This window comes from Corvus brachyrhynchos, unplaced genomic scaffold (assembly GCF_000691975.1).
Source record: "Corvus brachyrhynchos isolate BGI_N302 unplaced genomic scaffold, ASM69197v1 scaffold293, whole genome shotgun sequence".
Taxonomy (NCBI): Eukaryota; Metazoa; Chordata; class Aves; order Passeriformes; family Corvidae; genus Corvus; species Corvus brachyrhynchos.
Genome location: NW_008237410.1, coordinates 1,538,774 through 1,565,667, shown reverse-complemented (window position 1 = coordinate 1,565,667; position 26,894 = coordinate 1,538,774). Strand labels below are relative to the sequence as shown.

At 36.8% G+C, this 26,894-nt stretch overlaps 1 protein-coding gene across 1 annotated transcript in view; it reads left to right on the top strand.

Annotated features, from left to right (window-relative positions):
- The window catches only part of CNGB3 (cyclic nucleotide gated channel beta 3), a 62,259-nt gene that overhangs the window by 16,541 nt on the left and 18,824 nt on the right, over positions 1-26,894 (top strand). Inside the window, exons 4-10 of the mRNA XM_017731060.1 lie at positions 11,411-11,565; positions 13,003-13,194; positions 13,752-13,960; positions 15,759-15,809; positions 17,779-17,865; positions 19,539-19,603; positions 22,136-22,258. Coding sequence (XP_017586549.1) covers positions 11,411-11,565; positions 13,003-13,194; positions 13,752-13,960; positions 15,759-15,809; positions 17,779-17,865; positions 19,539-19,603; positions 22,136-22,258 — 882 coding nt within the window. The remainder of the gene's footprint in view (positions 1-11,410; positions 11,566-13,002; positions 13,195-13,751; positions 13,961-15,758; positions 15,810-17,778; positions 17,866-19,538; positions 19,604-22,135; positions 22,259-26,894) is intronic.

Genomic DNA, 26,894 nt, shown 5'->3' with positions numbered 1-26,894 from the left:
TTGTGATGAGAGTGGTGAGACACTGGTTTGTCAGAGAAGTTGTGGATGTCCCATTTGTGGAAGTGTTCAAGGCCAGGTTGGACATGGCTCTGAGCGACTTGATCTAGTGGACAATGTCCCTGCCCAAAGCAGATGGGATGGACTAAAGGTCTTTAAAGGTCTCTTGGAAACTGAACAATTCTGTGATTCTATGATATTGTTATGGAAATCAAGATTGGCAAAATAAAGGTAGAATTTCCTTAACTGGAATTTTTGACTCTGCCCAAAAATATTTCAGGTTGCAGCAAGGGCCCACTGAGAGAAGAGGGGATGGGAGCCAAGGATAACCTTAGCACAAGCAGTGCCCTTAACCAGTAAGGTTCAGCCTCACAGGGTCTGAACATAGCAAGCAGAGCAAGATCCTAGCAAAAGGCAAAGTGATGGACCAGGTTTAGAGTCCATCCAGGGAGTCCAGTCAGGAGCAAAAAAGACAGGGTCAGAGACAAGGTGGGAGACAAGGCTACAAAACAGGTCCAAAGTCTATGTAGGAGGCAGGACCAGAGAGAACTGGAGGTAGACACACCTAGACATAACTCAGGCAGTGACCAAGGCCTGACCTGAAGTGAACAACAAAGACCCATGGGCAATAGAGTGTGGGTGGAAGTCCTGTTGGAAGTCCCAGGGCAATTAATTTATATAGACTATTTTCTTATACTAATTGTCTGTCAAGAGTCAAACTTTAACCAAAATTTATTTGATGTGCAAAAAGTCATCAGCATGCCTATTGACTCTGAATAATATACATAATGAAATAAAGTTTGTGGGTATATATTTTTTCACAAATCATATACATCCAGAGCACATAAACTTTCATGGAAATGTTAATAGAAAAGTTTTCGCCTTATCTGCTGTTACTAGGACATTTAATTTTTTAAAATGCACCTGTGCAGGCTCAGACACATAGAATAAGGAAGAGGGGAAAAGGCAGTTTTCCTGTTTGGAACAGCACATTTTTTTAATTTCCTCTAAAAGAGCAAATATTTTTTTTGCTTGCTAAGTGAATGACAACACTGAAAAAGACTGCATTTGCTCCTAAAAATTCCCATAGACATTGTTTGCCTGCAAAAAAATTTAAAAACAAAAATAAATAAATAAATATAGAAATGGGGGGGAGGGGGGAAAAAAAGGTCTTTCCCTCCCTCATTTTCTAAAATACTGCAGTACACAGTGATGGATGTTAATAAAGAGTAGAGACACACAGCACTGGTCTCAGCCATCTGAACACTACGTCTGAAAGAAGAAACCCAGAAGAATGGATGATGTGCCAAGTGCTGAATTACAGCCTAGTGACTGAAAAATTTAATGTCTGCTTCCTAATGGCTTGGATAGAATTGCACACAAACTGGCTCTGTCTTCCAATATTTTTTTTTCCTCTCCTCTATGTTTATTGATAATGTAACAGAAAAACAGGTAATTTTCATTAATAGCTATTTGCTGAGCAATAATAATCTCTGGAAGGGTGGGCTGAGACTACACTGTCTCCTCACAGCAAGAAATGAGGGAGCAGAAGAATGCTCAGCACCTCATTTGCACTCTAATAGAAGACAGGGGAGTCTTATTAACAAGAAACTAGCACAAAGCTTCAAGGTACAAAACAAAAAAGTTGCAGCAAGTCCTGGAAAAAGTAGAGTATGGAAGAAGGTAAACAAAGCATCTGAGAGCAAAGATCACAGAAAATGGAGGGACGCAAAGAGCTTCTATGACCTCTCCTCTGTGTCTTAAAAGCCTTTAAGCCCTGTCGAATTTGTAAAAGCACTTCATCTTCCCAGATTACCAAAGAGATTACAATGTACTATTTATACTAAGGCAGTACACTGAAACCCCAGACAAAGATCATGAACCCCACTGCGCAAAATACTGCATAAAATAATAATCCATATTTGGAGGCTAAATATTCAAGACCACGTAAAGGAAGAAGAAATGCAGTAGGTAACTGGGACTTCCTATGCTTTTAGATTTTATCTCAAAATCTTACATATGCTCAGTTATGTTTAGAGAGGAACAAAAAATTGCATCTGATATGCCACCTTCAGAATCTAGCTATTACAAACAAAATATGTTAATATAAAATGCACTAAAGAAATTTTAATAAAATATTAAAATTATACAAAAAACCCCAGCATTCCCACCCAGAAAGTGTACTCATCTGATTCTGCTTTTTCAAACACAGAAACACAACTTTCAACATTTTCCAAAAAAAGGGAGCTCCAGTACTGCAAACTTCCATATGAGCATGGGTGGTTCAGGTAAACTGAACTTCATGCTTGTGGTTTGCCTTTCTCATATCCACATCCTATTACTTAATAGACTCTACCAGTCCTTCTATAAAGAAGACTTTTTTTTCCTCTTTAATTTGGCTAATAGCAAGAAAAGAAAACAAAACAAAGATTAAGAGGCAATTTGCTATGTGGTGCATAGCTAGGTTAATAAAGAGAACTCCTGCTGGTAGCATCTTCTTAGTGAGTAATGCACTTCATTTACCTCAGTAACCTCGACCAAGAAAATTACTGTGCTTATTACTGCTTGCCATCCACTAGTTACAACACATCAATTCACCAAGTAGATGCACCTTAGAGGAACCATGTCCTATCACAATAACAAAATCTCAGCACATTAGTAAGACAGACCCAGTATCAACCCTCTGCAGAGTGTCTAGAAATCCTTGATTACTGTAGGAACACTGGGGATGTAAGAAAATGACACTCATGGCAATAAACTCCAATCAAATTTAGATGAAGTAAAACAAGGCCAGTGCTGGGCCTTATGAAAAATCCCAGATTAAACACAATTACATTTTATGGAGAGGCTAATACATTTCCTTAGTTGTTTCTAGCTATCACTAGAGTACTTGAAATTGTAAACAGATAGAATGCACCCAGTATGTTTTTTAAGCCTGACTGAAAAGACATTAATGTGTTAAAAAATAAAAATACTTTTCTTAGCACTTATATTCCTTCTACTTAGCCTTTTTTTTCAGAACTTGTCACTTCTAGTTCTCAGACTTGAGTTTCTGAAATCACTACATTGAGAACCCGCAAATTAAATAGAAAGGTGGTGGTGTGCTGCCTGTACCAAAATGGATTAAACTTGCTGTAATCTTTGCTGAGATGTATTTTCCTAGAGCCTTTAAATTCTATCCGATCTGCAGGATGCAGTTACCCTTGCTATTTAATGTCACTCACTCTGCATGGCAATCAAGTCGGTAGCCTGAAATTAAAAAGTAGTGGATTCAGAAGTTTTTCATTGAAGATTAAATGAAGCAAGGAAAGGATAGGAATGTCATTATACAAACTGAAATGCTGCTTTTTTTCCCCTTGTGTTATTTCAAATCATGTGCTCATAATATTCACATATATTCATTGCTAACTGTATCAATGGAAGAAATTGGGTTTTTTGAATATGTAACAAAGTAAGAGTATAGTTTGTCATACTTTGCCACTGATTGATTTCTTTAATTAGAAGCAATTTCTGTGCATTTTGTGTAAATCCTCCATTTACCTAATATTTTCCAGACTAAGAAGAAATTTTTGTTAAGGAAGAAATTATAATTTATTCAAAATGTTATCTCTGCTATTATATGTTGAGTAATTTTTGGGGGAAAAAAGCAAAGCAATGAGCATTGTGACAGGTACACTACTATATGTAATATAAAACATTTCTATTTAAATTGCATTTGTATTTAAATCACATTTGTCCCAAACACTTGCAAATATATCAAGGCCTTTCTTGATAAATCTAAAAGACATATAAATCTAAGACATAATGCTTATTATCATTTAGTAAAAGTAAACTTATTATTACTCCATGACAAGTGTAAATATTCATGCCTATGTTTAACCTTGTCCAACATATTTTATTAAAACACCCTGTCTCCAGTTATTTACTCATTTTCCAAATCTTAGCAATTTAGGATGAAAACATCCCATGTTGTACAGCCCCAGAGAGGAACAGAGGAAACAGTGACAGGTGGAGATATGAGGATAAGAAGTCAAACACATCTGGCAGCCCAGTTTTGTTCAGTGCCCTGGGTAAATGATATTCAGGAGAAGAAATGTGATGGCCAGTGTCTGCACGGAACATGCCTACTTTGTTGCATTTGGAAAGGAATGTGTCAGGGTCTTGCAGAAGGGGAAATGATGGTCTTAAATAGCTGTAAATGGAAGTCATCTCAGAGGAATACGTTCTTTGTCTCCATGTTTCTTTGTGATCCTGGGAAAGGTACGTGTAGTGAGTTCCTACACAGGTTGCTGTATAACAGTTTACCCTAATGAAGGTAGATTTGTAACACCAAGACAATTTTATATAATTAGCCTAGGCAACAATGGCCATGGCATGAAGCTCAGTGTACAGTATAAGTCTGTCAGGGTTCCCTGTACTGGAGCAACTTTAGTTGCCACACAAGCTGAAACTATGCCATTACTTTTTCTCTTTCATTTCTAATTTTGCTAGTTTAAATATAGCTTCCTGAAGCTAATATCAGCAAAACAATTCTTATTTGGGAACACACACTGAAAATTATAGAATTAACTATAATTATTGGTAATTATTTGGTACAATTATTACCCTTGTACCAAATCTTTTTTTGTTTGAAAAAAAACCTGAAAAAAAAAAAAGTGAGAAAATTAAAATGTTCAAATGGCCAACAACTGAGATGAAAGAGAAGGGACAATACATTTTACCCCATGTTCAAAGTGCATAGGACAGATTGTACCAAAATAGATTTACATTGAGAAAAAAAATTGTAAAATGAAGCACATAAATAAATTCTTTGGGAAGATTATGGAATAGCCATGGCTAGACATATTTAAGAAAAGGCTAGATAAGAATCTGTCAGGTGTACCTCATCCTGCTTTGAACTGTGGGGACAGGATGTCTCAAACTTCTCTACAGCCTTATGGTTGTATGATTATTTTAGGGAGTCTATGAAAACAGATGAGAAATGAAAGCATCTATTGGAAATTAATTTCTTAAAATTTGAAACTTTTTTCCAGCCTTTTAAAGCATTCATAATGGGAAATTTTATGGCATTTTCATTTTAACTTATAATTCCCTGCATATTAAGAAAAACTGAAAGATAGAAAATAGGATAAAGGGTTTGTGCTGTGCTCATGAATTCTGTACAGCACCAGATCCTACTCGGATTAAATTATTTTTTACATGGCCATAAATTATAGACTCATAAGTTATGAGTTTGCATTTAAATGTGTTTGAATGTAACAGACATTATGTGTACATTATAAGAAATATCTTTTTAAATTCCTGGTAAGCGGCAGATGCCCCAGACAGATTTAATTACTTACAGATAAGAAAGCCCCAATGACACAACAGCACCAGATAAGGAAATAAATGAGGATTACTTCCTTAGACTATACCTTTGTTCTAAAGCAATTAGTATTAGAAATTATGCTGTCCTTATTTTACACATTATAGTAAATAGCTAGTGCAATTAAAAAATTTTATATCACCAGTTACCTTAAGGAAAGGTGATTTTTTTCATAGCTAATTGATACTTTCAACATTCATACTTCTTTCTTTCTACTACTTTTATAGTTCCTACTGCAGAATTTTTAATTAAAATAAAATCTTATTCACATTTTAATCTGGTACCTCAGTGAGAGTTCCATGTGTTCAGCATTGAGACAGTCTTCCCCTTAGAGAGTACTGTAAAGAAGATTAGAGGATTCACAGATTGTTGTGATTGAATAACTAGGAGGATTGTCAAAGTAGTTGCTGTGAAAAAAAATTGAGCTAAAAAGCAGGAATCTCTGCAGCCTAGATTATTAGATTTCAGTCTGCATTGCATCAAGAAGTTTGTTCTGAGTTCAATATGAGTAGATAAGTCTGAGAGATAGTGCCTTCCTTGAAAACTGTTACTTCCATATCTGTTTTGCTTTATGAATACAACGTGAGATCTGGGAAATGGATGATCTCTGCATTTTATTTCAAGAACAGTTGCATAGGGCCCAAACAAGCCAGATTTCTGCACAAAGATTCTGAACTAAGGGAAAGTCATGAATTCCAATGGAAAGATTTATTTATATGTTGTCTGCATAAAGCTCATAAATGCTTATGGCCCATTCTTGCTTATATATACCTAAAACCAAAACCAACCCAAATATTATGATATCACTATGGTTAAATTAATGAAAAAGGTAATAAAATATATAGTAAGGGAAAGGAAAATCAGTTTAAAATAAAATTGTGTTATCAAGAACAATCCTAAAATAAAATAAAAATAAAAATGTGTTTTGTTCTGTTTTATTGCAAAGAAAAGTTAATATAATGCCAGTATTTCAAAAATGCAGCAAATAGACAATTTTCTGTATCAGTAAAGATGGGTTTTTATTAGACACTTTCCCTTGCCAAGGGTGGTTCAGACTAGATATCAGAAAAAAAATATCACTGAAAGAGTGGTCAGGCATTGGAATAAATTGCTCAGGCACGCATCTGAATGTGGCACTTGGTTTAGGAATAATTATGATGGTGCTGGGTTGACTGTTGGACTAGATGATCTTGAAGTTCTCTTCCAAATTTGATGATTCTGTGATTACAGGAAAAGATGATGGGTCAGAGGAAGACACTAGTTTGAAGACCGTTAAGGAAAATTAAAATTTAATTAAGAGCTTTTTGAAATTTCATGGAATCTAATGTGTGAACAGCTTGTTCCAAGACCTTAAGATAATATATTTAACTTAGAAATTTACTTTCTTAACTCTTGAGCTCTTAAGATTTTTGGAAGAAGTAGACTAAGTAGGTGGTAAATATACAGGTTAAGTCACTTACCCACTTCCCAAACCTTTATATATTTCAAGTTTGTTTGCTGAAAAGGACTTCCTGTCATGATATATATATTCTTTTGCTTTGTTGGGAATCACAGCCTACAACAGTCTTCACAATCTTAGCTAATATAATCTTGAAGTCTGTCACACTTGTTTCAACCTCTCCTCCCTCATAGTAAAAGGCTGCCTAGAATTCTGGTCATTAAAGGCTTGAAAACTTTCTTCAGACGTTTAACTCATGTGAATTCACTGCACTTCTACTCACATCTATTCTTCTCACAATAATTTTTCTCAGATCAAATGCCTCTTTTCCCATCGTTCTCCATCAAAATTTGAACTGATAGACAATGATCTTATTATGTCTCAATCTGCTTTGTTGTGCTTTTCAAAGTCATGTTCCCAGTAGCCTTGGCCATTCTAAGAGACTTTCTAGAATCTCCTATGGGAATTCACCTTTTGAGTATAGCTGGTCAGAATAACTCTCTCATGGGCTTATATCCCAATACTGATCCTTACTTCCCTGGCAGTATGTCATATGCACCTACAGTTACATTCGCACCGGTGTTTTTCATAGCCAGATTATGTATGGCTCATAGGCATCTTCCCCTTGACTAAACACTTGGATATTTATCCTTTTGTCACCTGCAACTGATGATCCCAGCATTTACAGCATAAATTCTTACAAACTGATTTTAAGTATATATCTGCAGTATGGGACATTAGATTTGCCTTCATTTCTATTACTTGGACTAAATAATTCAAATTTTCCTGCATAGGAATCATTCCTACTTTTTAATCTTCCAAATCCAATGTCTTATTAAACATCATTAGTACACTGCTACATTTTGTACCAAAATCATGAAAGAGAATATTAAAGCTCACTCCTAAAACACCATCAGCATCCTGTGCAGGTAAAGGAGAATAGTCTCTCTTCACAGGCAATTCAGAGCAGAAACCTACTTCAGTCATTCTGAACCTCTCCTCAGGGAAGCCTTCTTTGGACAATAAAGACAGCATAATAAAAATAGTGAAAGTTAGCTTTTTGGAATACCTCTGTTGCTGTACCAAGTGACTAACATGTTGGGTTTCTTCTATTACTAGTTTTCCTAGTAATTTAGGATGAGTGATCTTAGGCTTGGATCTCAGGGCTTCTATGGCATTACTCACACTGGGAGTGTCAGCAAAAACTGAGGATGTGTTTTTGAATCAGTACATTTCATGATGCCTGGAATGACATTCTTCTGTCTCATCGAAATCTTTCTCATCTATACCATCATGTTTTGCGTATTATCATATCCTTCTGAAATTTGTTTATCTGAATTAGAGATTCCTCATAATTTATTCAGAAAAGACAAATTATTTTTTTCAGGACACAGATTGTAAATGCAATCCTAAATCACAGTGTCAGAGCTCAATAAAAGCATTCAAAGCTCTATTGCAAGATCAAGAACTCTATTTCCATGTAATTAGCAGAAAGTTATCTTAAGTGCTGCAAAAAAAGAGGGTTATAACTGAAATCAGCAAAAAGTGTTATGGATATTTTCCAGGCAGCATAGATTTATGAAATACATTTTCTCAGGGGTCACCTGGTAGATAAAAGATGGAATCAAACTCAGGTATTTGGTGTTTATGGCCAGAAACAGGAAGGAATTAAACCCTAAATTGCAACTTAGAAAAGGGCAAACCTTCTGAAACAACTATTGTATTTTTTATCACTGTTTGTTTGTACTCTTAACACAGAAAACTTTCAAGCCACAGTACTTGACAGCTGTTGCATACATTAGTACACTCAACACAGTATTTCCATAGCCTATTTCAAGGTGACATTCTTTAAATATTCTATAGGTGTCTAAATCTTCTCTTGTGGCTTGGGGAGAATAAAGGCATTGCAATTTTATCACTAAACAAACAAGTTTAAATCTACAAGTTACAAAAATAAAATCTACAAATCAAAAATATCAGAAAACTATATTACTATTACACTTCTCATGTTACATATATTGTTATCGTTAAACAAAATATGTTTGAGGTAGTAACGAGACTGTGTGCATAGCACATGAGTTGCAGTCCAGATTTTCATTTCCTAGGCCACATGAAATTACTACTTGTGCAGGGAATCAACATTTCCACTCTGTACAGGACTACATTGAGAGTAAGAAATATAGACCTAGGCCTGTTGTAACATACCACACAAAGGTCAAAAAATAAATGGTTTAAAGAAAAAAAGTCTTGAATAATAACAGCTTAGAACCAAATCGTAGCATAGCACCACATCATGCAAGAGGAGTCAAGTTTAATTAAAAGCGATTTTGTGAAGTTTAAATGGGCTTCATTAGCCCAGGCAATTTAAAGTGCACCTCCACACAAAGTACATATAAAATAAACATCCTCAAATTAGCAGCGTTCAACATGCAGCCTCTTCCATCCGTATTAACCAAACAAAATTTAAAGTAAGCATTTCATTACAAGAAAATAATGGAGTAGGAGGTAATGCAAGCCAAATGAGCAGTAGGCCAAGGAAAATCAATTTCTAATCAACTGTGGGGCAAATAACTTTAAACTAAGTCACACAGATTCTAATCAGTGCCAAATGGAAACATGGTTCCTGTGTGCTACGTTGCACCAAATTCATGGTAGAGGAGACTTTAACTTTTGTTGGAAAGTCTGTGAAATAAGAGGAAAATCCCAAGCAATTTGTAGCTTATTCCTAGAAAGAAGATAGAAGGGGCCTTTGGCATGACACTTATGGTAAGTGGTATCTAACTATAAGATAGCTAACCACCTGACCAAATACAGCAACAGCAAAGACTAAGAGTTACTTTAAATTCTTTGCAGAAACTAATTGTGAGATGTTAGCTCAAAACAAGAAAGGATGTCATTACATAGCAGATAGCCTGGGCAAAGGGGCAATGTGACACAAAAGGAACTGTGATGAGATTACAAAATGTATCAGGACTGTTTTGATTAATCTCCTGTCTGGGGAGTTTTAAGAATTAGACAGTATACAAGACTTAAATTAGAGGAATGACAAGTATGTAATTCCAAGCTTTTGCTTCTTCTACTGCTTCTAACAGCATATCTCCATTTTATCCAATGGTTTTATTGCTGAAGGATTTTCGCATGCTTAAGTTATACTTCCTTGGGCATTGTGATTTGTGTTGAGTCTCCAGAAAACTGCTTCTCAAAAAGCTACACACATCCCACACTGACACACTCTTTTTTTAGTTACAGCTCCTTCTGTTAGAAATTTCAAAGTAGGTTTAGGTCTTGAGGAGACATGGTGTTTATTCAAAGATCATTTTGCAGTGGTTTTCATTTCTTCCCTACTGTCATACCACTTTCCCCTCTACTCACATTTGGGAAGATTTTCTCAAGAATCCAGACATTTCAAGCATATGTCACTCTTGGTCTGCTGCTGCTCTTGCTGTAGCCACATCCTTGTGGTATTTGGGACAGAGCTGAAAAACTGATAAGGAAGAAAGAACAATTCCCTGCTGTAGCCCCTATATCAGGCATAACTTTCAGGATTTCAGTACAGGGGTGGCAATTTTGACCAGTCCAGGAGGAGCCCTTGAGCTACCCTGTGGCTGTCACAGCTATTTCCAGCCATCTCTGACATCGGTGTGTCACATCAGCTGAGAAGTGTTGAGTCAAGGATATAGAAAATAATCCCATGTCCTGGTCTCTACATAGAGGAAGTCCAAATGTGTGCCCCAGCTGACAGCTGAGTGGCACTCAAAAACAACCCCAGTCTGCATAATCAGACAGTAGCAAGTAATCGAGGATGAAATTTCAGGTAAGAATAAGCACAGAAGAGCTGATCAAGAATCGCTTTCACCAAGATTTTCTATTTGACTGTCCAGCATGCATAAAACCTAATGAAAGCATTATTTTCAGTGCAGAGTATGAGTTTTCAGGTGTTTGAAAGTCAATAGTCCTCAGATTTGAAGAGAGGCTGTGAGTGCTGGAATATCAGCTTAGTGTTACTATGACCCTGAGCAAACTCTTAGCAGAAAAAAAGGAAACCTCAGCAAGAAGACCAGTGGTTTTTTTCCACTGAAAACAGATGCATTTTTTTTACCTCATGTTAGCCATAACAAACCATAAAAAACATAGATGAAATCAATTTTCCCAACATTAGAAATTATAAAGTAAGCATAAGTCTCTCCTCCCTATCTGCATTTCCTGTCATCATTAGGACACTACCGTATAACAACGAGCACATTTTTATACACAGATGTGAAGAGAATGCCTTGTAACTTAGTGAATACATCAGGCAAGCTCTAGGCCTTACACAGCCACAGTAGAACTTGGTGGAAATCAGTGGTGGGCAGCCATTAGTGCAGTAGGCTAAACAGGGTACCCTGACCTTCTCTGCTCGAAATAACACACAGACTGCTGCTGGCATGAGCAGAAGGTAAGAGGAGGTAACTTAGGTTTCCAATTAGCATGAATTAAGTGATATGAATATGCACTGTGCTCAGTAAAGATCCAATCTTAATGTGTGACTTCAGATCAGAAATAGAATTACCACTGTTTCCTTCCATTCTTTTCCAGTACGTTAACCTTTTCTTCTCTTTTGTTTTAATTAGCGTACAGAACCCAAAACATCCAGGTTTACAAAGAAATGAGTTGGCTGATGCCCAGCTTCAAGTGATTGTCAAAAGATTGCGTGAAAGGGCAGATGTCTATAAGGAAAAGCTGAATGACCCAGTGATATCTTCACCTGAAGGAAGTCCTACAGCTTGTAAGTGATTCTAGAAATAGTTGTGCATTTGTTCAGCTTAAAACTGAAAATAATTTTGTGGCAACAGAAAATACTGTGATAATTATTTTGTAAGTATAGAATGTTTATCCACGGGAAAGGATCACTTTGTGCCCACAGAAGTCAATTTATCCCTATTTCTCTACAGTAAGCCGGAGTCCTTAGGTACAATGTCCCTTTGAATGACATCACTGAAGAATTTGGGGAAAAACCAGAGGCAGTATCTAGAATCATCCGTGTCAAGAAGTTGTCTGTATTTTGAAATAACCTCCAGATATGTTTATTCATGGAGATGAATTGGAAACATACAAAGAAACATATATATCTTATGAGTGGATGTTAGTCACTTTGCTATGAGACCTGCTGCGTAAATAAAGTAAATAAAATTTTAGCTTTGACAGAAATCTGGACACACTGAGGACTTTAAGTCCATGCTTTAAATAGAGCAGACTCATCTGACATTAATTAATCATTGACTTTTGACAAAATATGAAACATAAAAGAAAAACCAGTTCTTTTCCTCTCCAGGGGAAAGTTTGACTTTCCCTTTCCACAAAGAATTGAGTGTGGTGATTTTATGTTCTGGCACTTTCTAAAAGCCGTTCATCACTTATGTGTTTTTTAAAAAGCTGTAAAAAATGGTGCCTCAAGAATAATAAACTATTCCAACTGATAAGCAAATTTCTTTTAAAAAATTATTTCTTTGCTCATCTACCACTTTTGTTCTCTTTGTAGAACTTATGACCTTTATTTCCTAACTTATTATAGATTCAGTTTGCCAGTTTACTGCTAAGACTGTGTATCCTAATCAGACATAAAGCCACCAGAATTAATAGGACACATGTGCAAACAACAGTATCCAGCTCAAAGGCAGAACGGGGTTTGAAGGAGTGCTACAAGACTTTTATAAGCCTAGAAATGTACAAAACCATAGGCTTCCCACTAGTTTCACCTGCTGCATCTCACATATCAGGTATCAGGGGAGGGGAGAGGTCAGCCCATGGCACAGGTGTCTTTTCTTATCTCCATCCTCACTGCATTCATTCTTTGCAACAGTCATGTAAGGAGAAATGCTCAGTTGCATTAATGAATGCTGAATTATAAATTAGCAGTTTTCTTGTCAATCTTATAAAAGGCATAACTTACAGGCACTGTCCAGGGAAATTCAGCAATATAGAGATTGTACTGTGTAACATAAGTGCCCTGTTCATGATAGCAGATGCACATATTTATACCAGTGGTGATTTTATTCTTCAAGTGTTTTTCTATGTATTTAATATAATGAATTATAACTTTAGTCACTGCCCAGGGTTTGTAGAAGATATTTCAACATAATGAAGCTTTTGCTCATGTTAAAACAGGGTGTATTAATTGAGCCATTATTAAAATGTCAGTGTTTTTGGTAATCTATGTGTCTAGCACCAAAGAAGCCTCCAGCCCCACCAAAAGAAGAAAAAAAAGATGAAAAAAAAGAAGAAAAGAAAGAGGAGGCAGAAACAAAGCCAGAGGAGGATCATTACTGTGATATGCTGTGCTGTAAATTCAAGAAACCTCCACTGAAAAAATACATGGAGTATATGAAGCTACCAGATACAATTGACTCATACACAGGTAAATTAAAAGCTGTTTAATAGGCTGGGGTTAAGTCATATTGAAGTGGCCTGGTTTTGCACGGCACCTGTGAGCCACCATAAGATACACATTCCAGTTTGCAGCTCCCAGGGACACAGAGGTCCTGTCCTAAACAATATTTATTACAAACAGGGAGAAGTGACACCAGTTGTAAAGATGGTATGCACAAAGATGTTATGCAAACTGACCAGAATCACAACCCAAGTGTTCTGTTTCTTGACCTGGAATTTGTACCATTCATTAGAGACAAATAATTCTTTTGTCACATATAATATACACGAGCAGCATGCAAAACGGTCGTATAAGTTTCTTCAGATGCACTGAATTCTATTTGCTCTCATTTTTGCACAGTCCTTGTGTGACTCCTGTTTCCAAGCTGTATCACCTTAGCAGCATGTCCAGTTGCAAAAGGGAGAATGGTAGGTTGCTCTGGGTAGAAGCACTCCTAGAGACTGCAGCAGAATGAATGTGTCTAGAAGAATGACAATCGACTCCAAGTTCATGCCTCCCTCTACATCCAGTGTTTTTCCTTTCAGATCGCCGTTATGTGGCATGGCTCATGCTTGTGACAATCGCCTATAACTGGAATTGCTGGTTTATTCCCCTGCGCTACGTGTTCCCATATCAAACTCCCAGTAACACAATATACTGGTTTGTCATTGATGTAATGTGTGACATTTGCTACCTGTGCGACTTAATAATTTTCCAGCCCCGAGTGCGGTTTATCAGAGGGGGAGATATAATAGTAAGTATTGGAAGTGGGACTTCCACGGGCAGCAGTTGTGTGTTAGAGTATAGAAATTCATCCAATCTGACACTTCTTTTTTATCACTACGTCAAATCGATGTAACTTTTTTGTTTATCAAAGGATACATATATTCTTCTTCACTGACCTTCCATTCTACGCTGATGTTCCATTATCCTGTGCAGGAAGAAACATATCCATTACCTAAATCCTTAAAAATTGAAAAAAACAGATTTGAAAGTAACAGATGAGAGCAGCTGAAACAGGCATATAGCTCTAAACAGACTCCTCCCTGGAATCAGTGATTATATCATATGTATTCATGCATATATGCATCTGTTGGTATGCTTGTATGAAATTTCACCTTTCTATTTGCCTTGTGCCAGAATCATAGTTGAAGACAGGGCATTGTGAGATGGTGGTTTTATTTTTTTCCAAAATCAGAGCAAATCCCTGTAATTTTAGGATATTTTGAAAATAATTCATTTGAGATCATTTGTTTTGGGAAAATATGTATGTTCAATTTTGATTCTTGCTACTATTTTTGTGCTATCTTTTTATAGAAAAAATGCAAAATAAAATTTTAATCAGCTACCTGAAAGCTTGCCCTTACCCTACCAAAGGGTATCTAGAGCATTAACATTTCTTCAAAGTCTTCTCTGCTTTTGATTCTTTGACTTCTTACAGAAAAAAGGAACTTAATTCAGAAAAAAAAAAAGTTTTGATAACTTCAGCATGACATTACTGTGCCTAACAGACAGAAAATTCACAATTATATATCCTCAAATCTAATTTGGAACTAGCTTTAGTTCAGTGCTTTTACAAAAAATTTTATACATTGTACATACACAATATTACTGACACCTTTACAGACAAAACTGTGAAAATATCATTTCAATAGGTATTAAATGCAGAGCAGTGGAATGAGTTTTTCCACACCAAGACATTCAGTAACTGGATCTTGCCTAAATCCCACAAAACTCAGTTTTTATGAACAAAGTTAAAACTCTAAGATACGAAGCGCAGCTTGTATTTCCCTTGAAACTGTCCCTACAATTCACAGATTTTAGTGCACAGAAATCATCTGCTGCCTGATCTCCTGCATTTAGTTCAGTGTTTAAACTGATAATAGTGAAAGTTGGCATGGAAATATGATTAAGATCTTAAATCTATTTTTGAAGTTTCCCTGATATAAATACAGAAAGTATAATAGATAAATTTCTTTATATACTTGTGATTACCCTTTCTTATTATATTAGCATCAGTTCCCGTGAAGAACAATTTAAAAATAAAAAGCTAATCATTGGTAATGAATGCAGTGTTGATTATTATAATGCTAGTAATGCTAGCATGTTAATGCTAGCATTCAAAGAGCTAATTTTGTACAGCATCATTAAAAACATTCTTTTCATTTTTCTTGGAATCACTGCAGATAAAAGCATTTTTTTGCTGTGAAATTGAAGGGGGTTGGCTTGAGCACGAAGTGGTACAGATGTCTCAGGAGGGAAGTTTTGAGGAAAAAATGTAATGTGTTTTTCTAGACCAACATCCAGATGGGAAAAAATCAGACAAACCCCAGCCCTCATTTTTTCAAGCAGTTATAATAAAATCTGATCTAATGTAAGCTAGACTAATAAAAGTACTACTTCTCAGAAATATCTACAGATGTTTCTCCATTCATACTTTTAGACCATCATTAACTTAACTGTCATCACCCCTACTATTGTTGAGTAGCAGAGGGTCATCCTTGACATTCTGTTCCTGACTATGACTTTTTCTCCTTTCATTGTCACTGTAGTCAGACAAAGTGGAAACGAAGAAATTCTACCACAGCACTGTGAAGTTTCGGGTAAGTAGACCCTGTGTTACTGATATCAATGTGAAGTTCTGGCTGTAGGATTTCACAGGATTTTTTTTTCATTCACTGAAAATCACTGTTGGTTTAAGAATATCACCAGAAAGCATGGGCTCGTTGGCATATCAGTGCTCACCAGCTGAAGACTGCCATCTTCATAAACAGTGTTTAACTGGAAGACAGAATGTTTATAAATGCAATTCTAAATATTATTTTGGAATTACAATAAATTAATAAAATAGAATTTGATTAGTTTTTGTGAGGTCATCCCAGCGCACACTAAAGACAATAGCACCATTTGCCAGAGATTCATTAAACAAAATTAAAACTCTTGAAGAGACATGATAACTCTATTCCGTAGATTCTTATGAAGTACCTCATTGTACTTGTGCCTACATTGTACCTCACTGAACAGCTCATCACTCACAGGAGCAGTCAAAAATTCAAACTAAGAATTTTGATGCTCATGGCACTTTATAAAAACAAAGATGCATTTGATCTAGGAAAATTTTTCATGCTGCTCCTAAATGTTGGGGTTTTTTTTGCCAACAGAAGGTAGGTAGTTTATTGAATTCCTGATGCACATACAGCTCTGTGACACTAAACACACATCTTAGTTATCGCCCCCTCCTCTTCTCTACTTTTGCACCTGCCTTGTTCACAGTTAAATTTTTCTCAGTGACTGTGGTATCATTACTTAACTACTTGAGATTAAGCTATCCAAAAGTGCAGGATATACAGTCAAATGAGTTTGACAGAGTCAAACTTAAAGCAAGACACCTAAGTGGATTTGTATGGTTTTATTTCAAGCTCACAGTTGCTGTATGTTTAGGGCTCTTGATTTCTGGAGAAACTAATGAGATTTGAGTGTTCTCACCACACGCAAGATATGGATATAATGTCGGAATTTGTCATATGATTAAGTACTAATTAACAGTTACTGATATTAATGCACTTTCGACTAAATTTTGCCTCCTCTTAGACGTGTCTGAGAGAGGGAGAGAGAGAGACCGTAAGAGGCTGTTTCTCCTCAATCAATTTTTTGGTTTGCTTTGCACACTCTTCAGGTATTAACTGTTTCTTACTTGCATGGAATAAAAGGTCAGTGCTGCAGGCTGGTTGCTGCCAACATGATTTACACCCCTCAGAGAAAAGGCATTTCTGATTACAGTGAGATGAAGCCCAGAGTTTGACATCCCTCTCTTCCTCCCAAGCAATAACAGCAACAAAGCAAGGTATCCCAGGATCTTTAGAAAGAAAAAGATAAATTTGCCACAGCTTTCCTTCTCTGTCTTTGGAAAGAACAAAGCATGAAGATAAGAAGAGTAATCACATAGCTGATGGACTGCAGGGAGATATTGAAAACCTTAGAGGTATGGGAAGAAGCAGCATCCAAATATGATGGAAGACAAAATCTGTTTAGAAAACTCTCAAACCAACCAACCAACCAAATAAAATGCCCAGCCTAATTTATCATCCTATGATGAATCTGTTGTTTGGAACACATGCCTTCTGCAGGTTGCAAGCAAGAAATCTAATTCATTGTGCTCTCTCAAATTGCTTTAGGCAGCCTTCTTTTAAAAGCTGAAGACTTTTAAGAAGTGCTTATGCAGTGGCCTCCCCACCTGCACTCACCAGCCACATGCCAAACATTTTAGTCTGGTCAGAACTACAACTGATAAAATGGGATGTATTAATAATCAAGTATATGAGATACTGTCAATAATCCACATGAAACAGATTAAAATCTCAGGCACAGGGGACTCAAAAGCAGGGCAGAGCCAAGCTGTTGGTGTTTTCAAAGAGATAATCTTGCCTGCCAATACTTAGGAAGCTACATGCTTAGCATGCTGACTCTTCAAATATTATTGCAGTCATGATTCAGTCTAAGCAGATTTTTGACAGCAAATAAATACATTATGAATACTATGAAGTTTAAATTGACCTCTCTACTCTTCAACAGCTTGATGTGCTATCAGTGTTTCCATTTGACATTTTATACTTCTTCTTTGGATTTAACCCAGCACTTCGAGTAAACAGGATGCTAAAGGTAAGATCTGTGTCAGTGATGGATGGCTAACCATGCACTGACGTTTTTGCAACACAACAGAAAGTTTTTTATAGTATTGAGGAATATGAAACTTAGAAATTGTAAAATATCTTCAGGCTAAGGCACAACATAACTAAAAAAAAAAATGCAACTCATAGTCTAGCCAAATTAAGCATTTATTCTCTCATTTTTCTTCTGACTTTATTATTTCCCAATTTCAAAAAGTATTTTTTGATTAAAGCTGTTTTTTTCACATTATTTAAATTAGATTAATCTCAAATTACCTGCTTAGTTTTCAAAGATTTTAAAAAAAATCACCAGTTAATGCCAATGTATTTTCCCCTTCTGCTGCTTATGTCAGGTGTTTAAAAGCAAAGGAGGTAATTTTAAGGACAACATAAACTATAGACAGAATATCTATCAAGCACAAACCTACTTTTGTTATCGAGTCCAAGGACACTTGGAGTTGTGTAATGAAAGGTCTGAGAAGGGATTAGAGCAGTACCTAGCAGGCCATGCTAAATGCATTTCTCTGCACGCACAAACAACATGTTGAGAAATAAATGGTTTTCATTTAAAGTTGGGGGGAGACACAAGAACTCTGACAATAAAATGAGGGTGCTCCTCACTTTGGTATTCAATAAAACTTCAAAATTCCTTAAATCAGAACGAAAATTATATAAAAGAATGAAAAGTTAAATAGCACCTTGTATTAGGCAATCAGCTGTGTATTGAATAAAAACAAAGAAAAAAGATTCATGCAATCACTAAAGATCAACTGCAAATACTGAACAGGAAGAATTCGATACAGCTGCAGTTGATACCACAGAATATCCTCTAGTAGGTGGTTGTTGATACACATGATTGCTTGCTGGAGAATTACTGGAATTTCAGGAAGAGAAAAAATGCATGTAATTCTCTGTGATCGTGTTGCCCAAGCAATTATATCTGTTTGAATTATATATGAATTATATATGTTTGAGGAAGTAGGAGTTGTTCATCTGCAGTACTCTGAATAAAACAGCAAGGTTATTTCTGTAATCAGATTAAGGGGACATTCGACACCCAAAAAGACATTTAACTCAAATTTATCTTTGCTTTTCAGTTCACATTTTTGTTAAATGTTTGTCATGGTTTAGGAATAGTATTCTCCAGTTGAATTCTCCCACTAAAACCGTAGGCTATTCACCCTCCTCCCTCCAATTGGAGGCACAAAAGGCATAGAGCACCAGTTGAGATAAGAACAATTTACTGGAAACAGCAATGAGACAAGAAAATGAACACTAACAAGAACATTGCTAATGACAGAGGATATAAGAAAAGAAATTATTCACATGGAAAAACTCCCCAATAATAAACAATATCAGACAGCTCCCTCTGCCAGGTTTTCTCAACAGGAAGGAACACCTTTCTTCCCTGGAAGAGAGAGTCCCTTTATCGCACCCGAAGCAATGATCTGAGATATAGAACAACATCGACTCCTAGCCACGCCCCTCCCAGCTACTGAAAAAATTAACCCTGTCCTGGCCAGAACTAGGACATTGTTTATAGAAAGTTTGATTACTGAAAAATCCATTTTCAAAATGTGTATGTGAATTAATGCCAGTAGTACTATAAAAGAGATGTTTACTGAAAAATATTGATTGGATTACTTTTGTTTGTTTTCCATGCAGCATAACACATTCTTTGAGTTTAATGATCGTTTGGAAGCTATTATGGAAAAAGCATACATCTACAGGTATGTGCTGATAAAACTCAAGTGGCACGCAAAGCTTGGCATAGAATGCATTTCATATGATTTCATGAGTTGTCAGTTAAGCACTGGGTGGAATATGATACATCTTTAACTGTTCAATTTAAAGGGTTTTTTAAAACATCTGTTTTATGGTAATCGTTAATATAGTATATATAAGGCTTCACTTACATATGAAATCTACCTCAGTTCAGCTGGCCTGGTTCAGGCAAAATATTCACCAAACTGAGGCTGCTGCCAAAATTTAACTGATCAGAAGTATCAGAAAGTAGTTTCTTTAGAGAAAGAGCTTAAGAATACTTTCTTCAGGTTGCTAATAGCAGTTCCAAATCCTCAGTAGCTGTTTATTTGTACTTAATAGGAGTTATGAACCTGAGCCTGTGTCAACATTTTTCTTCAAACATGTTCTCCCCATAAACCTGGCATATACAGAAACTTGATCCTTCACTGCACTGACTACAGTTGGAATGAGGATCAATTCAGCACAGTTCTCAAGTAGTGATTATAACCATAGTCTGCCGAACTGTCACCTTCTGCATTAACAGAAGGAATTTTGGATCCAACTCAAGGAGTCCATGGACACAGCTATGGCAAGTTTCATAGGCCCCTCAGCTGTCAGTGATGCTGATAAAACCCAATGAACCCATCTACTTTGTCATCATTATTGTCAACGTCATCAGGCCTAGTTTACCTTGTGTAATACCAACACCAACAGATTCTTTTCCCTGTCCCAGTTTTGGAGTATGTACTGTTCCTGTCTGTTGGTGCTGCAGAAATAAGTCAGCTACCCTGCAAAGCACTTCTGCCTTGTCAGAGAGCTTTTTAGTGTGATATGTGTTGAGAACCACAGCTGTGTGTTGCTGCTTGTGTCTTTGCTTCCTGGTCAAAGACCCACTCAGATTTATAATATTAAATCACTTTCAGAATGTAAACTGCAGAATCTAAATATTACAAAGCGAATCTATTTTCTAATTCATAGTTCAGAAAACACTGACTCCCAGTTTTGCTCATTGACAAATGGAGAACAGAGGTAGTGAAGAAGAGCACAATCAGGAGCCAAAAGATCTAGAAAACCCCAGTCTTTTTTCGCAAATTACTGCATTGTATTTTAATGTGTCAATCTTTCTTTTGTCTGAGATTGGTATAGTCACACTTTGAGCAATAAGGCACCAATTAACTAGATAATATCAAACTAAGCTTCTACACAGCAACTTGATATACCTGGGGGGATTCTCTTCTCAAACTAAGTAGTTTGAGTTTGTAGGACTAGAGCTAGCAAGAGTTACTTACATCTTATCTTCTCATTGTGATAGATTCAACATATGTCTGGAGAAATATAACATAGCAAAGGTTTCTGGAATCTTCACTCAGACCTCAGGAGTCTTTCATGGATTCAAACTTGAACAGAAGACCTAGCATGGGCAATAGTGCAACATTACTAGATCACAACAGCTATCTGCTGTTCTCTACAGCTTGCAATCCTAAACAGAACTGTCCTGGAAGCATGCCAACTTTTAAACAGAGAAATAGTATTCATTTGTGAGCATAAAAAAAGAAGAAGTGTACACTTAGGTAGTGTACGGCATGGAGAGGCCAAGGACAGCATGCAAAGGCTGAAGAAGCAGCAAAGGAGTGCTTAATGAAGCAACCACAGAGATATTATCTCCCATTAACTTTGTTTATAGGCCTGACTTAGTTAGATCTTATTAAATTTTCATAAAACCACTTATTCAGTTATTCTGCACTGCATACTGCCTTGAGTTCTAGCTGTAGCAGATAAACGCATTACCTACCAGCCTGTGTTTAGACAAGTCCTGTACTTTTCCTACTTATTTATTCCCTGCTTGTATGAGTATTTCAATAGAGATCTAAATCCAGGAGATATTTCTTTTGATCCCCAGGCACTGAACAGAGGATATACAATGAGATCATTATTGTATTAAACAGAAAGCTGTTTGGTGCTTAAGTAGTTCATCATTGATATCGTTCAAAGAACTGGCCATAAGCAAAAGAGCTGGGATTAGGAATGATATAACTCCTGCTGTAGAGACTAAATCATACTATGTAGAGGATCTACTGCAGGCTTTCTACTACAGGTCTTGTAAAGCAGTTCATTTCTGACCTCAGACATTTCTTGGCTTTGGTTCACAAGTTTACAGCCTATCTTGGACAGAGTTTGGGAAACACATTATTTTTTACCCTGTACCCTCATTAATATAGTTTCAAATTTCTGGAAATATTCATAGCCATTAAAAGAAGTGGACTATAAACTCCTCAGGGAACCATAATTTAAAAATTTCCCCATGTCAAATATTCTAGGAAAGATATTTATTTGACCTTGGGCAGATGTGAGAGATGGGTAACTGCCAACCATTTTTTTCATTGAATCAATACAGGTGGGGAACTACTTAAGTGGATGCTTAACATTAACATTATTAATCCAAAGAAGTAATGGGGTCTATATTAAAAAAAAGGAAAAATATAAGTTGTTTTACAGGAATCTGTTGACTTTTATAGGGTCATTCGAACAACTGGATACTTGCTGTTTATCTTGCACATTAATGCATGCGTGTATTATTGGGCTTCAGACTATGAAGGAATTGGCAGCACTAGATGGGTATATGATGGAGAAGGAAACATGTAAGTCCTTTTCTCTTGCAAGAGATTTTTGTTGATTTTGCCCTTTCCTGCTTCCCCATCCTTCTCCCATGCCACTGCTTGCAGGGTATGCCCTTACTTTATAAGTGCTTGGATAGCAAACTTTTAGCACCATGACTGCTGATTAGGAGTTTTCAATACTAACACATATTTGGAGGGCAGGTGCAGTGAATAATCAGTTCACCACTTTCAGCTTTTATAGGTTTATGAGTCAGTGCTAAGTACTAACTTAATTAAACATTTAGAAAGCAACAAAGGTCATAAATTAAACTTACTGATTGCATATGCACCTGGGAACTGTTAGAAGGATTGTATAGCAATCCCTCAAAGGAAACACAGGGATAATTTGGGAGTTCTTTTGCTGCCACACAGCATTGTGTCGTTAAAGTGCAACATTTTAGTCCCTCTACACCACAGTGATTGGTCTGACAAAATTCCACCAGCTCTCTCTGATCTTTTGAGAAGATCATGCTTAAACATGTGGCAGAGTGTCTTCAGGGGAAACACTGGATATTGGCACAATTTTCCACAAGCTCCTTATGACAGCACTAGTTGGGTGCCAAGGAACATTTATGAAGGTGATAGAGGAAGTAAGAGAAAACAGCGCAGTCATAATATATTCTGTGCATAGTCTTATAAAGATATATCTAGCAGGTTCAGTTGTATGAACATTCATTTCTTTCAAAGGCTATAATATAGTTAAAGCCACAGAAGCTCAATTTGTTCTTTGATTACATTCCTTGCAAAACCACATATGGTATCCTACTGCTGTCATAAATCACCTAAACAACTTTTCACCTTTCTCTTGGAGATATGCTCCTCTTGTTTGTAGTTTTGTCAGACTTACAAGTTTAGTGTCAAGTCACTGTCTTGAAAGACTAGAAAATAGCCTTTGAGAGCAAAACACACTTTGTGTAAAGCAGCACTGATTTTTAATAAGTAGGGTTGGCTCTTGAAAAAAATTACTTCTGAAGTTTTCAAACACCACTAAAATACTCAGCTTGAGTACTGCAGTCAGACCTGCAGGCAGGGTCATGGAGCTTAGTGGGACCACTTATGTAAGTGAAGTTATAGATGGGTATTTATCTGCAGGATCGAGGTTTGCAGAAATCTGACAAAATTCAGAAGCAATTTCCATTATATTTTTTGCCAATGTGATTCTTGGGAATACTTGCCTCATAATTAAAAAATAAGGTACATGAGAGTAAGAAACCTGAAAACTCTGAAAATAGAGAGTTTACTCAGTCTTCAAGCTTCTTCAGAACAGTCTAGAGAACAGGCAAGAAAGAATTACCTGTTTTTCACAGAGAAAAATATTTCACATTTTGCTCAGAGAAACAATCAGTAGAAATTATTTACTGGCTTTGCCACAGACAATGCAGTTGTGCCCTCACAATGGCCAGGTTTTCTAATATTTTGTGATACCTTTTCCATTAGGAGACAAAAAAAAATTCTCAAATGAAGTCACACTGCAGTCACATGGAATTTAGAGCAGATTTGTTCTAGAAACAATGATAATAAAATGAGAATTCAAGTTCTGCATTAAACTGAGATTCTGAAATAAAATGCATATTTGGGTATATAAATATCCAAATACAAGAAAAGCATTGACCTGTTGGAGCAAGTCCAGAGGAGGCCGCTAAGTTAATCACAGGTCTGGAGCACCTCTCCTTTGAAGACAGGTTGGGAAAGTTGGGACTGTTCAGCCTAGAGAAGAGAAGGCACTGGGGAGACCTTGTAGCACCACCCAGTACCTAAAGGGAAGCCTACATGAAGGCTGCACAGGGAATTTTTACAAGGGCGTGCAGAGATAGAACAAGGGGGAATGGCTTGAAACTGAAAGAGGACACATTTGAATTAGATATTAGGAAGAAGTTCCTACTATAAGGGTGGTAAGGCACTGAAATGTTGCCCAGAGAGGTTGTGGTCTCCCAATCCATGAAGGTGTTCAAGGCCAGGCTGGATGGGGCTCTGAGAAACCTGGTCTAGTGGAAGGTATCCCTCCCCATGGTAGGGAGGTTGGAACTGAATAATCTTTAAGGCCCTTTCCAACCCAAACCATTCAATGATTCAATGATATATCCATGTAAACCTCATTAAGCCATTAATCTACTTCATCTTGACAACTGGTTGGTGAATGTCTGACTTTATTCTTTTGCCTGTATCTAACTCATGCGGGAATATATAGTACCATGAACATGGGACCCCAAAGAATATTCCACAATGAGCTGCATTTCGTAAAGTATAGCTTTGTATCCCACTAACATCAAATGCTGACTGTGTGGGATAGTCATTGCCTTAGAGAATTAGGCATGACATAAAATGTAATCATCAAATGTTTGAGGATTTTTTCACACAGAGAGGCATTGTGTGAGCATTAGTTATAACTGGAGATGCAATGTGAATTTAAACTTATCAGACAAGATACTTCTAGGTATATTCATTTATGTGGAAAGCAGATATAAGAACAATATGTCAGGAAAAGTGACTAGTACTGAAGCATACATTATGGCACAGCAGTGAACATATAATTTGCTTTCACAGAGCGTTCAGGGTTGACAGTATTTGAAGCAAAATATGCCAGTAGTCTCACAAAGAATGGGAACATATTCAGAAAGGTTAGGCAAACATAGCTACTTAGCTAACTTTAACAAAATGACAGCAAGCAGTTTGACAAGTAAATCAAAATTCTATCCATCTCAGATTACACTGACCCACAGCAAACGATCTGGCACTGATTTAGTGGCATTAATGCTTTATGTAGAATCCCTGCTGTGTCCATAAAATATTGATAGTTATGGCCAAAACCAGTTCTTAAAAATGTCAACACTCCTAGGATTTTTTTTCCTTTTCCAGGCTAAAAATAATTAACAGACAACAGTTTCCATTATCAGTTGGATTACATACATGTTCCTGAGCAGGCACACTAGCTGATGAGCTAAATCTGTAAGTAACAGCTATATGCAACACTCAAACCACAAGCAAAATTATCAAAGTAGTGCTTCTGCAAATTTCTGCAAGCTCTATTCTTTTCCAGGTCTTGTCCAGGAAGTGTTAGTGTCAGTGCAAGATTTGAGTTCTTTTGCACAGCAGCCTTCAGTCAAATCCCTTGACTTGAGGCGTAAAAGGCAGTCAATTTTCCCTCCCTGCAACACACCCAAATTAGCCACACACAATGTTTCCAGCATTAAAAGTGCACTCGTGAGCTCGAGTGGGCAAGACCGCAGTCTCTCCTAATGTAGAAGCACAGCACCACTAAGGCAAAACCAGAGTGTAGAGTCTGTGCAAGGACAGTAGCATATTGAAAAGGTCTCTTTAAATGGACAATTTCAACTATATGTGTTTATTTACAATCTAATTTAACTACCTAAGTAAAAGATCAGTCTCCCCAGTTCCTGAGGAAAATGGACAAATCCTTTTCAAGGGATTCAATGTAATGTCATTGTTCTGAATTGTCCCAAGGAAGTATATCTCTTTCATCCCCGTTCACAGAGAAACTGAAACTAGGGAGCTGAAATTCTCATGCAAACCCTCCAGGTCAGCAGTAAATTTAGGCAAAACAAATTGTTTCACTTTGCTCATGGTATACTTCTGCTGTTTGCAAGTCATCCACAAGCAGTCTGCAAAATTCTTTGGCAAATTTAAGACACCTATTTGCATCCCAGTTATGTTTTTCTGTAGCTTGCTGCCTTCCTGTTCTGAGGACAGACTTAGTGGATGTCTGGAAGTCCCAGAAAATGGTCACTGTACGTGTCTAGAGCAATTCCTCTCCTTTTCTATGCATTGCCCAATGCACAGTGAGACTGACAAATCTTGAAATGTGTCTCCTGGGTATCAGCTGTGCATTGCTCTTGCAATAGGTCTGATGTGGCAGTGTTTGCTATGCAAAGACAGTTTTGTGCCTCCAGACAAGCTGTGAATGCACAGCCCAACTCACGTGTCGGACTTTCAGACCTGCTACCCACAGCAATACTTTTTTAGGTAAAAATGTTATAATTTCCTCAGTGTGTCTGAGATCATCAGACCCGAAGGCACCTGATGAACACATCACTCTAGAAGAGGTATCAAGAAGGAATTCATTAGTTTATAAAGGCTGCTTCTTTACTCTGCTTAAACCCATCCTGGCTGTAGTCTGAGAGAAGTAAAAAATGAGACCCCTGAAACAATGTCTACCTGGGCTGAAATGATTATGTGAGTACCACCTTAAAAGCTGAGAGACACATGCACAAAGACTTGATACCTGCACTAAACAAAACCATGAAAGAAGTTTAGTGTATTCTGAAATGGACTTTTCTGAAAAAGATATTTCTATTGGCATAATATTACAAGGTATCTTATTTGTGGTGTTTCTGAATGTTTTCATACCTAGGTTTTCTTTTTAAGGGAAAATCTAGTAGTTTGACTGCATAAAGGATAAACATTCTCTCTATGATGCACAGAGGGAAAATCCCTTTCTTGTCTCATGACTGTTGTTTACTTCAACAGTAATTTTATAGCAGGCTGGTAAGCTGTATAGTGAACAGTGATGGTTTCCAGACACATGCTGGTAGGAAGCAGAGCTGCTAATACTGTTAAAATAGGAGTTTGTTTTTTCTGGCTTTCCTTAAACAAAATTTAC